The sequence below is a fragment of the Doryrhamphus excisus genome, chromosome 13 (assembly GCF_030265055.1).
Source record: "Doryrhamphus excisus isolate RoL2022-K1 chromosome 13, RoL_Dexc_1.0, whole genome shotgun sequence".
Taxonomy (NCBI): Eukaryota; Metazoa; Chordata; class Actinopteri; order Syngnathiformes; family Syngnathidae; genus Doryrhamphus; species Doryrhamphus excisus.
This window is the reverse complement of record NC_080478.1, coordinates 12,214,781-12,228,363: the sequence shown is the minus strand read 5'-3', so window position 1 is coordinate 12,228,363 and position 13,583 is coordinate 12,214,781. Positions and strand designations below refer to the sequence as shown.

The 13,583-nt window shown below is 36.8% G+C and overlaps 1 protein-coding gene across 3 annotated transcripts in view; it reads left to right on the top strand.

The window, feature by feature from the left end:
* The window catches only part of daam2 (dishevelled associated activator of morphogenesis 2), a 76,060-nt gene that overhangs the window by 32,420 nt on the left and 30,057 nt on the right, over positions 1–13,583 (top strand). For all 3 annotated transcript variants that reach the window (XM_058091419.1, XM_058091422.1, XM_058091421.1), the window contains 2 exons: positions 567–656; positions 11,889–11,963. In XM_058091419.1, coding sequence (XP_057947402.1) covers positions 567–656; positions 11,889–11,963 — 165 coding nt within the window. The remainder of the gene's footprint in view (positions 1–566; positions 657–11,888; positions 11,964–13,583) is intronic.

The following is a 13,583-nucleotide window of genomic DNA, read 5'->3' as shown; positions in this document are numbered from 1 at the left end:
TCATGGTACCGAAACCCATTAAGAGAAGATTAGTTTTGAGCTTGAGCACAAAGCCCTAGCTCGAAAGCATCGCATCATAATCTCAGTTTTTGTAGTCCACCAGTTTAGTTTCATTCATCATGTTCTTCTTTGTCCATCAAGGCATTTCTTCTTCTGTGTCCTGTTCCAGATTTAGCCATCTATCCGCTCCCAAAACTTTGCTTTTCCTCTCTGGCAAACACAGACTCATTTCCTGGGCTCATATGCATTTCAAAAGGGGCAGGAGGCACCGTGTACCCAACTGAAGAATTGAGCAGATTTGCAGGGTGAATATAAAATACTTAGCCACGCTGAAAGTGGGAGGGCTGGAGAATCAGATGTCACCATGCAAACCTGATGCATCCATTGACCCATAGCAATTACTAAAATAAACGTTCCTACTTTCCTACTTGATTTGCATGACCATTTCTCATGAATGCCCTTATAAGTCATTCTATAGGTGCTGCCCTATAATTTCATGCAAGTCAATATCTGCAGTATATGGCGTGTGCAATGGTTTAACATTAATACCTCTTCTGTTTTTGCAGGACGAACTGGATCTGACTGATAAGAACAGGGAGGCCATGTTCGCTTTGCCCGATGAGAAGAAATGGCAAATCTATTGCAGTAAAAAGAAGGTGAGTTCTAAGATTTTTATTTTTTGCTGGAATTTGCTGTCCCTCTGTTGACCGTCTGCCTTCACCCACAATGCCTCCCTGTCAGCGATGAATGTTATTGAAGGGCAGCTTTTACCAGAGCCAATTTTAAATCGGCTTAGCCACATAGTCGGGCTCAAACCCAACTTCTGATTTTGGCATAAATATCGCCTGCTATGAACAACATCCACATGCTGCATACTTAGTACAGCGTTTTTTCTTGCTATAGAAGTACAAGTACTTACATGTAAAACATTTGATACGCATGCATAATGTCCACATCTATATGTTGTTATTGTAAAATTGTCAACATACTATGAGAGACAACAGAATATACTCCTGTAGCGCTTGCTTTTTCTCTTGCCAAATCTTGTCTTACTTGCGTAATACCCCTTCACAAAACTATAGCCTCATTTTGTGGCCAAATAGTCAGCAGGAAATGACATTGTGCTGGGAGAAAAAGGGTAATTCATCGCCACGATTTTGGTCAATGACAAATTAAATAAATGGCCATAAATCCTTCCTTGTGCCTTGTGCTAATTTGGCTGTGGGTTTTGTGCCTGAAGCAGATTGAGGATTGAACCGCTGCTTTGCCCATCTAAAGCAGTTTGGTTGAGCTGATCCGATGGGCTCTGACATCCTCTATGAAAAGGAGTAAACATGTGTTGCTTTCTGTTTGTGGATGAGGGATGATGGACTCAAAAGTGTTAAATAAAGGTGCTTTATGTTGAGGGAGGAACATTTTTAATTTGGACCTTGTGCTGAAAAAGTTTATGACACCCTGTTTTCGAGGCAAGCGTGAAACTTTATGGTGAAAATAAGGTAATCAGGGGCTTACAAAGTGCTTGTCAGTCGGCGACTCCATGTAGTTCATGTGATGCATGGACGCATATGATTGGTAGGACAATTGCCGTACATATTTGAGTGCTTATCCTGGACAAATTTGATTGACTGAATTGCTTGGGTTGCTATACTGTAGTCGTCTAAGCCGGGGTAAATATCAGTGAAGACAGATATGAACATACGTGCTGCCGCGCAGATTAACAAAAGTAGATGTCACTGTGTATACCAAGAGAATTCAGTTGGATACAGGATGCAGCTTTTTCCAGTCTGCACTATTGATGGAAAAGACGAGAGTGTCAGGGAAAAGGTTCCCCACCCCTGGACTAGAGCATGCCATGTATTAAATCAAGGAATCAGTTAATAGCACTCTGTTTATTCTCACATCCGCATTAAAAGTCAACATTTCAGTCATCAGTAATTCAATGTCAAAAATAATTGTATTGACCTGTATAAAAGTCATTGCCAAACACTGGCTCATGCTTACCATAAATCATTTTGACGTTCTTTCCTCATCTTACAGAGTTAGAAATAGCTTATTGGAGCTAAAGGTGAAAACAAAACAACAGCTGTGTGTCCTGTTCAGGAAAACAGAGAGCCAAACATGGGTAGCCCACGTAGGGAAGCTGGAGGAAGTACTAAACAAATACTTCTTTCATGGACGATGTCATGGAGAATGAGACAGGGGAAAAAACTATATTGGATAAATACCCTGCTTGTTCGTGTGTGACTTCGCAGCCATGAGGCCATGTACACTGTCTGCAAAGTCTCACAAATTTGGTAAAGTGCTATACTGCACAATTTCGGCATGCACACACCACAGTAATGCAATCTGTAGAATTTCAGAGACAAAGCAAATTGTTGCTAGGTTTTCTGTCTGTGAACAACACTAGTTCCCTTGTATTCCTCTGTCTGGCGACATCGTCAGTTGTTGTGGTTGGGACACTTGGGACAGCAACAGTGACAAGCTAACTTTATTCACCTGCGAAACAAACTGCCGAAAGTGGTTAGCTGTGAAGGAATGCCACTTCCATTTTGTTGCTGTCAAGTGAAACAATATGCTCCAAATCCGGTGGAACAAATAAATGCTTCTTTATGGCTAGAACTGGCCTTATAAAAGAGTTTAGACCCCTAGAGTATACGTTCTTGCTCAAGGTTAACAGGGAGTTGGTTTTTCACATCGTTTCGAGAAGTGATGTGCCTACATGAGGATTTGCCAAACTCAAGACCCAAATTATAAATAGTTTCCTCTAGCTGTGTTTTAGAATAGACATTTAGATTCGGAGGAGTGTGATACAACTACTAAGCTCGTCGACTCATGTGACCGAGATTGTACCATTCTAACTATACAGGGATGCCCACAGCTGTGGCTGAGCATACATTTTTACAATAGAATGTCAATTGCCATTGCCATTGCCATAGCCTTTGACTATGACATAACAATTATAATAATTTTGTCTCCTCTACTTGTCTTTGTGTAAAGTATTCCCAAACAGCAGACTGTACCAACAGAAGAGGGTTTTCACGTTATGGTTTCTCCATGGCACGATCGTAAACCATGACTGTGGCTAGCCAAAAGCTTGGCTGCACGTATATATTCATGGAGTAGACTCGTGAATATATCACAAAGCGGTTACTCTTACTTTTCCTCACTCAATGTGTTCCATGTGGGAACTCTGAACGCCTCTCAACCGTACTGAATGTTCTGTTCTGAAAAATCTGATTATAAATATGTGTGCTGTTACACCCCTTCTGTCCTAATGTTGAAACTATTCACTTTCAATTTGCTAAACTAAAATTGTTTTTTGTATCCGCTACTTTGTACACATTTTTTTCTAATTCTATTAAGCAGGGATTTAATGAAATTGGTGGAAATGCGGACTCTTTGTACCATGTCTAACTAGAACATCTTGTCAAGGCCTTCAAGCTTTACATAAGCCAGTCATAAGTCACCTCTTATCTCCGCTACAGCCAGCGGTGTTGATCTCTTATCAGAATGAATGTGTTTTTGTGTGTGTAAGATTACACTGATGGTTATGCCTGTGTGCCTGGAAACAGGGTTGGCATGTCGGTGTCTCATTCCTGCCAGTAGCTGGGGATTTGTTGGGAGTGCTGTTGTGTTCATGGAACAGGATGTTAATACCATAGATTTAATAGCACTTGATAATGTGCAGCATCCCCAGATACTCATTAGTAGTGCTGCTCTGACATACATTGTTATAAGGCCATGACCTCACTTGCATCCTTGCTGAGTGTCACATTATTTACAGAAAATGATCATTTCCTTGTCAAAAAATGACTTCCTTTTGAATAATGCAAAAACTATAAAAACTGATTTATCACTTATATACAGTATATATACACTGTATATTAGATGATGAGATCTCACTGAATTACAATGTGATGATATTGTTTTTAGAAAACTTGTCTCGCAAGAATGGGGTAGCCAGAAGCCAATTAGACTATAAACTATGGTATTGCCACTGGGAATGATAATACACAATACACAATATGGAAATGCAGGCCGGATTGGAACTGGATATTAAGTGCTCTACACACATGTGTAGGTGCCTCGGTGTTCCCAGTGTCACTTGTTACTCAACGGACTTCATCAGATTTCAACAGCTGTGGCGAGTGTTCAAGCAGAAGCTGTAGTAATCATACACTTGATCAAACTTACTTAATCTTAACCAAATGTTAAGTCATATCTAACTTAAAACATGGTCTCTTTATATGACTTCTATAGGAACATGTGATACTCCTGTTTATTTTGGGCTACTGTATCTAGGGATGTCCAAAAATTATTTGTACATATAGCTAGGAGCCGCAGTGTGTCATGTTACATATATCTGTATCGGTATCGTCTGATATCGTTATCCGAAATTGAGAGTTGGACAATATCGGACATCCCTAACTGTATCTGTACCTACTGTGGTAATACCTATTCTTTACCTAACATCAACATACAGTAAATGATAAGTAGAAGTAGCTACAACTGCCATTGTTATTTTAACTTGGAATTTTCTGTTTGTGTTTCAATGTGAGCATCAAAAGCATCATGCTAAAATCAAATATGCCTCCATAGTTTTGTGACTCAGTTAAATAAAATTCTGTCCATTCCTATATTTTGTCATAGTAGTTATCTTAAAAGTAATGCATTTAATATGCATTTAAGTGTCTGAGACTCTGAAGGCCTACATTATATACAGTACATCTCCTAGTGTGCCGCCAGGCAAAGATATGTGCTTGTGGCTTACATTATTGTACATTTCTGTGATGCTGGTAACTTGTAAGAAATACCAAGTGTTACATAATGTCCCAGAATTCAATATCCTGTCCATTTCCTGCCTGTTAGGTGAGATTTTATATCCCAGCTTCAATAGATAAATATTCCTTTTGGAGATATTGACCTTTTGGAATGTTTTAACAATCCCTGTCATTGCCTTGACAGGAACGTGTTTTGTAGTCACAGCTGGAGAAGAAGGTTTGCAGAAAATGTGGGCTTATACTGAATATACTTTGTTTCGATATTTTGCGTTTATGTAACTGTGCTGCTCGAGTTGCCTGCTCATGACTGACATGCAATATCTTTTTGTATCATGATAAAACTTGAGTTCTGCCAATTGGACCATGCAACCATCTGCTAGGGCCTCTTTTTCCAGCATATTTTAAGATGCGCCAAAGGGAGGGTCACCATACACAATAAGGAAAACCACATAAAGACCTATGAATCAGTCAGGGTTCCCGACTGGGCCTCAGGTGTGCATTGATGAGTTTCTCTCTTTCGCATTCTCTCGATAATGAAATAATAATATATATTATTATTATTATTATATATTAATTTTAATGAAAATAATGAAATACTAGTTCCAGTACTAAGCTGTTTCTAGTGTCCCATTAGCATTAGTGCAGAATACATCAAATACTGCATTGATCTGGTCAGTGGAGTCAGTGGCCCAGAAAAATCCAAAACATTAATGTTGGTAATGTGCACACACAACACGTGTAACGTGGACGTCCATGTGTGTTCTCTATCTCCTCCCAACGCTCTTTGTCAGCATTCCAAGTCTACAGTAAGTTGAAGTACATTTTGGAGCCAAATAAACAGTTGAGAGCTCAAATGGCACTTCAAAGCGCTTTTGGTCTTAACTGTGGCTGAGGGAGTATTTGGGATTTCTACCCCCTACTGCTCCTCAAACATTTACTTGAAAGGTACATTATGTGTATGTAGGACTTTTACAATCTGTGAATATTATTATTGCCAGAGACGTGCTTCAGGAGTTTGGAAACCCTTTTAGAATGGCTTCTTATGTAACCAAAACGGCCCTGAAATATGTAATTCCATCTAATCTTGCAACTGGCCTCCCTTGCAAATGAAATAAGATGGCACTCGTGCAGTCAAATATTTGTGGATTCTGGCATCACTCAAGTATTTTGATCTTCCCAGTTGCAATATCCCCCTCAATAGGGGATATTAATATGATGGGGAATAGTTTATATGAGGAATACCGGACAGACTGCTGCTGTCCACATTTGCTCCAATTTGTATATAGAGTATATCGTATTTAACGTCACTGGACAGATGGAATGTTTTGTGTTTTGAGAATGTGCATAATTGCAGCTATAGAAGGATGGCCTTGACCCTAGCGTGGCTCAGCTGAGCATGCAACTGGAAATAAGGGTGTCCTGATCCAATATGGATATCGGATATTGGGCTAATATCAGCACAAAAAAAGAGATTATATTGGCCTGCATCAAAAATCTCTGACAATTTCATACATGTCAGTTGATGCCAGACTCTGCGACAGCACTTCCATCTAGCAGCGGCCAGAGCGAGCACCGTGATCACAATAACAGCATGTAGTAATAACATAACATATATATATATATATATATATATATATATATATATATATATATATATATATATATATATATATATATATATATATATATATGTATATATATATATATATATATATATATATATATATATGTATGTATATATATATATATATATATATATGTATATATATATATATATATGTGTGTATATATATATATGTGTATATATATATATATATGTATATATATATATATATATATATATATTTTTTTTTTTTTTTTTTTTTTTTATTCAGTCATGACAACACCAAATATTGTACACAATATTGACATCAATAACATAATCACAAAATCAAAATTCATGTGTTGAATAATAATGACTGAAAAGGCATAGGCAGAAGCAAACTGCTTATAAAAGCCTATCCTATAATTTCAGCTTTTTAGGCTACCAACCTCCAGAAAAGCAAAGAAACAACAACAGAAAATTAATCACACTTATAAACTTCAAAAATAGCTTTACAAACCATTTTCTTAAAAGCCAAAAAGGAATGACATGTTTTTAAATTTATGTTGGCATCATTCCAGAATTTAACTCCAGTGATGGAGACGCATCTCCTTTTCATACCTTTTTTAGCTTTTTGTACAGTAAATTTACAAACACCTCTGAGATTATAGGGACTCTCCTGAATTGAAAAGAACTTCTGTATTGAGTCAGGGAGCGTTTTTGATTTTGCTCTGAACATAATTTGCATTATTTTATAATAAAACAAATCGTAAAATTTCATGACATGAGAATTTAGAAAAAGTGGCTCCGTGTGAGCATAATAATCAGCCTTATTAATGATACGTATTGCTCGTTTTTGCAGTTTTATTATTGAATTTATGGTGCTTTTAAAAGTGGATCCCCACAATTCCACACAGTAAGATATGTAGGGAACAATCAATGAATTGTAGATCAAATGCAAAGCCTTGGAATTCAATACATATCTGGATTTATAAAGGATTGCAAGTGATTTTGACATTTTCCCTTTGATATATTCAGTGTGTTGTTTCCATGTTAATTTTTGATCAATGACAACCCCAAGGAATTTAGTCTCAGAAACTCTTTCAATGTCGACATTACAGATTTTCAGTTTAACATTACAATCGCTTTCATTTAGATTCCCAAAAACCATAAATTTTGTTTTCTTAATATTTAAAGATAATTTATTGACATCAAACCAAGTCTTGAGATTTTCCAGCTCCATTTCTACACAACGCAAAAGTTCCTTTAAATTCTTACCAGAGCAAAACAAATTGGTATCATCTGCAAATATTACATATCTAAAAAAACCAGTTACATTGCAGATGTCATTGATATAGAGAATGAACAATATTGGACCAATCACTGATCCTTGTGGTACACCACATGTGATCTTTCTAAGTGCTGAACTAGTGTTATTGATTTGTACACACTGGTGTCTATTACCTAAATAACTTTCCAACCAAGAATGAGCAACCCCTCGTATTCCATACATCTCTAATTTCTTCAATAACTGTCTGTGATCTATGGTATCAAAAGCCTTCTGCAGATCAATATACAGACCAATAGAACACTCACCATTTTCATTTGCATTTGATATTTCTTCTACCATTTGCATTACTGCAAATGCAGTAGTTCTACCTTCTCTGAATCCGTATTGATTTTCACTTAATAATTTATTTTTATGAATGAAGAGATTTAATTGTTTCACAAACAATTTCTCTAAAATTTTTGAAAATTGTGGCAAAAGTGATATTGGTCTGTAATTTTCCATACAGTGTTTGTCACCATTTTTATAAATTGGGATCACTTTTGCTAACTTCATGTTGTCAGGAAAGGTCCCTTTTTGAAAAGACAGATTACAAACATAGGTCAAAGGTCTGACAATATAATCAATAACATCTTTAATAATTACTGTATCAATGGAATGGATGTCGAGTGATCTCTTATTTTTTAATTTTCTTACAATTTCAATAATGTCAGTTTCATGTACCCCACTTAGAAACATAGAACTAACATTAGTGTTGATCAAATTTTTAAACATGTTTTTGTTGTCATCAGATACAGTAATCTGTTTTGCCAAAGAAGCTCCAACATCTACAAAGTAGTCATTGAACTCGTCAACAATATTTTTTAAATCATCCACTCTATCATTAACTTTATTTATAAAAAAATCAGGAAGTTCTGAATTATTATTTTTATTCTGAATGATAGAATTGATTACCTTCCAAGTTTTTTGTATATTATTTTTACTGCCCTCCAACATTTTACTGTAGTATTCCTTTTTTTGAGTTCTCATAATAGTAGTTAGTTTGTTCTTATAACGCTTATATTTTTCCTCACTATCACTAGTTCTCTGCTGTAAAAACTTTTTGTACAGTTGATTTTTCTTATTGCATGCCTTTTGCAGACCTTTTGTAATCCATGGTTTACCTTCATAATGATCTTTCACCCTACACATTTTTATAGGACAATGCTTATTATATAATTTCAAGAATACAGACAAAAATGCATCATATGCTAAATCTGGATCATCGACATAAACCTCATCCCAGTTACAATTCCTAAGATCCTTCTTTAAGGCTTCAGTTCTTTCTGGTGTTTTTAGTCTCCTTAATTTGCAGGGAAGTTTATTTTTATCAGTCGGACATCTAGCAATTAAATTATGCACAACTACAAAAACAGGAAGGTGGTCACTGACATCACTTATAAGCAAACCACTTGTTACTTGTTGATGAGTATTTGTAAAAATATTGTCTATAAGTGTTGCACTCTCTTTAGTTATTCGACTCGGTTTATCAATTAGAGGCCAAATACCTAAACTGAACATTGTGTTGCAAAATTCTGTTGTCATTTTATGTTCATTCCATTTCATTAAATCAATATTGAAATCACCACAAACAAAAACTTGTTTCTTATCACATACCTTACCTAAAATGTCAACCATGGAATTAACAAGGGAATCAATACAAGAGCCAGGTGTCCTATATACACAACTCACAATAATACTTTTCAGATTCGTGGAATGAATTTCAATTGTCAGACTCTCCATGATATCATCCACAACCGTACTGTCAACCACTCTACACTGAAAGTCTTTCTGTACAAAGAGAGCCACTCCACCACCCCTTTTAGTTTTGCGGTTTACACTAAAATGATTGTATCCCTCCAATATGAAATTGGAGCCCTTTTCATTTGTCAGCCAGGTTTCACTGATGGCAATGACTTGAAAACTATGTTTTAATGATTGCAAATTTTCTTTGATTTGATCAAAATTTGCATAGAGGCTTCGACTATTAAAGTGTATAATTGAAAATCCATCCAGACCGAGTTCATTAAACAGATTTTCCGTGTAATATTTGGACCCAGCGTTCCAATCTTTATAAAAATTTGCATCTGGATCAATGTCATTCTCAAAGCTAAATGATTTATGTTCATCTGACTTCAAAAAACTTAAGTGTGACTCCTCATATATTCTATTGAGACAGGGCTCAGCTAAAAAGTTTTCATTCTCATAGAAATCATCATACTCCTGTTCTAAAGGAAAATATATTTTTTTATCTGTCATATCCTAAGTGAAAAAAGCAAATATCCACAAAAAACAGCAAAACAAAATCACAAATTTTGTACAATGTACAAAATATAATACAACTGCTCTCTATAGAGCACATGGTATAACTCAAAGTAAAAAGCAACAAATTCTATTTTCATACTTCGCACTAACTCTTTATCTTGCTTCTTTGTTCTAATAAACCAAACAAACATTTTCCAATCCTCTAAGTGTGCCATTTGCTAACCAAGCTGCACCTATTGTCACTTATATTGTTCCAGATCTCTCAGATTCCTCACTGCAATCACCTTTGCCTGCTCTGGTGGTCCGTTTAACTTGATAAATGTTTTCCCATTTCTTGTCCATGTTGCTTGAATTTTATTTTGTTTTCTGAGTATGCGGCTATGTCTAGCTATTTCAGCATTTTTCTTTGTCAAATGTTCATTTATGTACACCCCTGTGCCCTTTAGTTTTTTTGCCTGCCGTAGTAGATTAATCTTATACTTTCTGTTGGTAAGCTGAACAACAATGGTTGGTTTGGCATTTTTATCCTTATGTGGAAGGCTGTGGCAGGCTGAGATGTTCTCACTGTCCAGATCAATGTTCTTACTGCTCAAAAATTTAACAACTTGTGTCTCTAGTGTGAGCAGTTCTCCAGGTGGTGCATCCTCACCTTGCTGGTCGCTGGCTGCAGCCCTGGCATAGCTGCGATGTCTTGTATCCAGCCCAGTGATGATCAGATCATTTCCCCTGGAGAACTGCTCCAAGTCATCGATCCTTTCTTCAAGCAGATGGATCTTCTGGTCTTTAAGTTTGATTGTGGCCTTCAGCTCACGGACTTCTTCCACTAGGCCCATCAGACTGGCTTGCTGCTTAACCACTTTGCTGATCTCCTCAGACATGAAATTGAGCGTTTTTTTAATCTCTTCCAGCTCTTCTGCCAACTTTTTAGTTGTTGTCGCCATGTTTTCAACCTCTTTTACAAAAGGTATGCTCCAGGAAGCTTGAAGTTCTGTTGCTGGTCACTGTATGCTCTCAGGCCTCTTTCAAAGTTCACGGTCAAAAAACACCAGAACTCGTCAAATATCCTCAAAAAATGAACCAAAAGAATACTTTATCACCAACAATGCTTTCATAGCACATGGATGGCACCAGTATTTTGGTGATTTTAAACAGATTTGCAAAGAGACTCTGACACAGGAAAATTAGTGGCAGCCATCTTTGAATTAGTGGTATATATATATATATATATATGTATATATATGTATATATATATATATATGTATGTATGTATATATATATGTATATATATATATGTATATATGTCTTCTACTCTGTTTACTTGTTTTTATTCAACTCTATTCTTCTGTAAAGTGTCTTTGAGTATTTTGAAAAGCCCTATAAAAATAAAATGTATTATTATTATATATATATATATATATATATATATATATATATATAACAATAACATAACAGTAGCAAAGAGTAACTGTGATGTCGGCCGTTCAATCTCAAAATTGCTGCCGATATTGGTTGGTGTTCCTCCTCTCTTTGAGCTATGATGTTCATTTGGTGGTGTTTTTTTATCTTTTTGTTGCCGTATTTCCACCATAAGAGACTGCTTTGCCTTTGGGAGACATAATGAAGATCAAAAAGTTAATTAATAAGCCATGTCGTTTACTAACTGAACAGTATAGCTCAATGGAAACACTGCTTTAGGGTGTGCACTGAGGACAATCTGCATAAATGTCTCCCAAAAAAAAAAAAATACAATATAGAACGAGTTCCCATACAATCTTGAAATGTTCCTGTGCTGCCTCATTACTGTACAATACATTTACACAATCCTTGCACTTGCCTTGCTAAGCCATGTTTGTGTTTAATAAAATTCTCAATTAGATTTTTGTAATTACCCGGAAAGTTTACATTGTGCATTTTGTTTTGTGTCCCTGTACAGGAACAAGAGGATCCCAACAAGCTAGCTACAAGCTGGCCTGACTACTACATTGACAGAATCAACTCCATGGCTGCCGTAAGTTGTTCTTGTTTAATTCCCTTTACAACAATTTTCTTCAGTGAATAACTAAAGGACTAAAAGATTACTACTTCTTTGTCAAAAACTTATTTTTTTTCATTGTGTCCCTGCTGACTACATGACCAAATTCCATTAGTGCAACCCCAACATTCTCCCACGCAGTGATGACAAACAGGCCAGTTAGACACGCAGCAGTCAAGTCAGTGGGAATGGCTGTCGGAGACATGGATAGATGCCAGGATGGAACTGCTCATTACTTCTAGCTGTGATTTTTTAAGCCAATGAAAACAATATCTATAGTCAGACATGCGCTCTGTATTATTTTAAGCAGTTGTGGTGTCTCATTGTACCTTACCACTGACCAGTTTGTGCCATTGACCCATCAGCTGGAAACTGCGTGTGGACAAACTGACCCCAGAAATGTTTGGAGATCATAAAACATGACAGTTTTATAAGGTCCTTTTCGAGTTTACATGTCAGCATGACATTTAGAGACTAGCTGAAAGAAGGGGGGCTTTGAAACTGAGTAAGGATATTAGCTGCAGCCACCGTTCTGGCTTATAGCAGACCAACACTCTTTGGTTCTTGTGTGCTTTATATTGAATCAAGTGTTTAGTTTTGTCTATTTAGCTATGTCATTATAAGGATATTTTTCCACTGAAAGTAAAACTCGTAAATTACCGAAGCATTATTTTACATTTTATGACTCAATTAAACAGAGTATTTCAGAGCAATATTTCACTCTCCACCCCATATATGCACAAGGAGTCTCTTCAAGCTCTATGTCAACTCATCATAGCTCTGCACCATTTCCTCCCCTTCCGGAATATTTTTTTTCACTTTCAGTCCCCATAATTCCTCCTCTACTGCATTCTACTACAGCATCTTGACACTACAGAATTAATAATTCTAAGTTGATTTGTTCATCAGTGACTTCAACACTCATATCAGGGAGAACAAACCTGTTACCGGATGAGCTTAATATTGTTTTGAGGCTTGGTGAGATTCGCCTGCCATCCTGATGTTCATTTATAAAACCACCTCACAACCATAAAGTCGTTTGTTGGGCACTGAGTCATATTCCAAAAATTCATGTGACTCTGACACCCACTTGGACAAATGATCCAGTATATTGAAATATTTGACTTCCAATAAAAGTGTTTTGGTCAATACATACTTCCACTTTAATATAATGGATACTGAAAATTTACAGCACGGCGGTCTAGTGGTTAGCGCGTAGACCTCACAGCTAGGAGACCAGGGTTCAATTCCACCCTCGGCTATCTCTGTGTGGAGTTTGCATGTTCTCCCCGTGCATGCGTGGGTTTTCTCTGGGTACTCCGGTTTCCTCCCACATTCCAAAAACATGCTAGGTTAATTGGTGACTCCAAATTGTCCATAGGTATGAATGTGAGTGTGAATGGTTGTTTGTCTATATGTGCCCTGTGATGGGCTGGCCACCAGTCCAGGGTGTACCCCGCCTCTCGCCCAAAGACAGCTGGGATAGGCTCCAGCACCCCCGCGACCCTCGTGAGGAAAAGCGGTAGAAAATGAATGATTGAATGAAAATTTACAGAAGAATTAGGACACTCCACCAATCACTACTCAAGACTTATT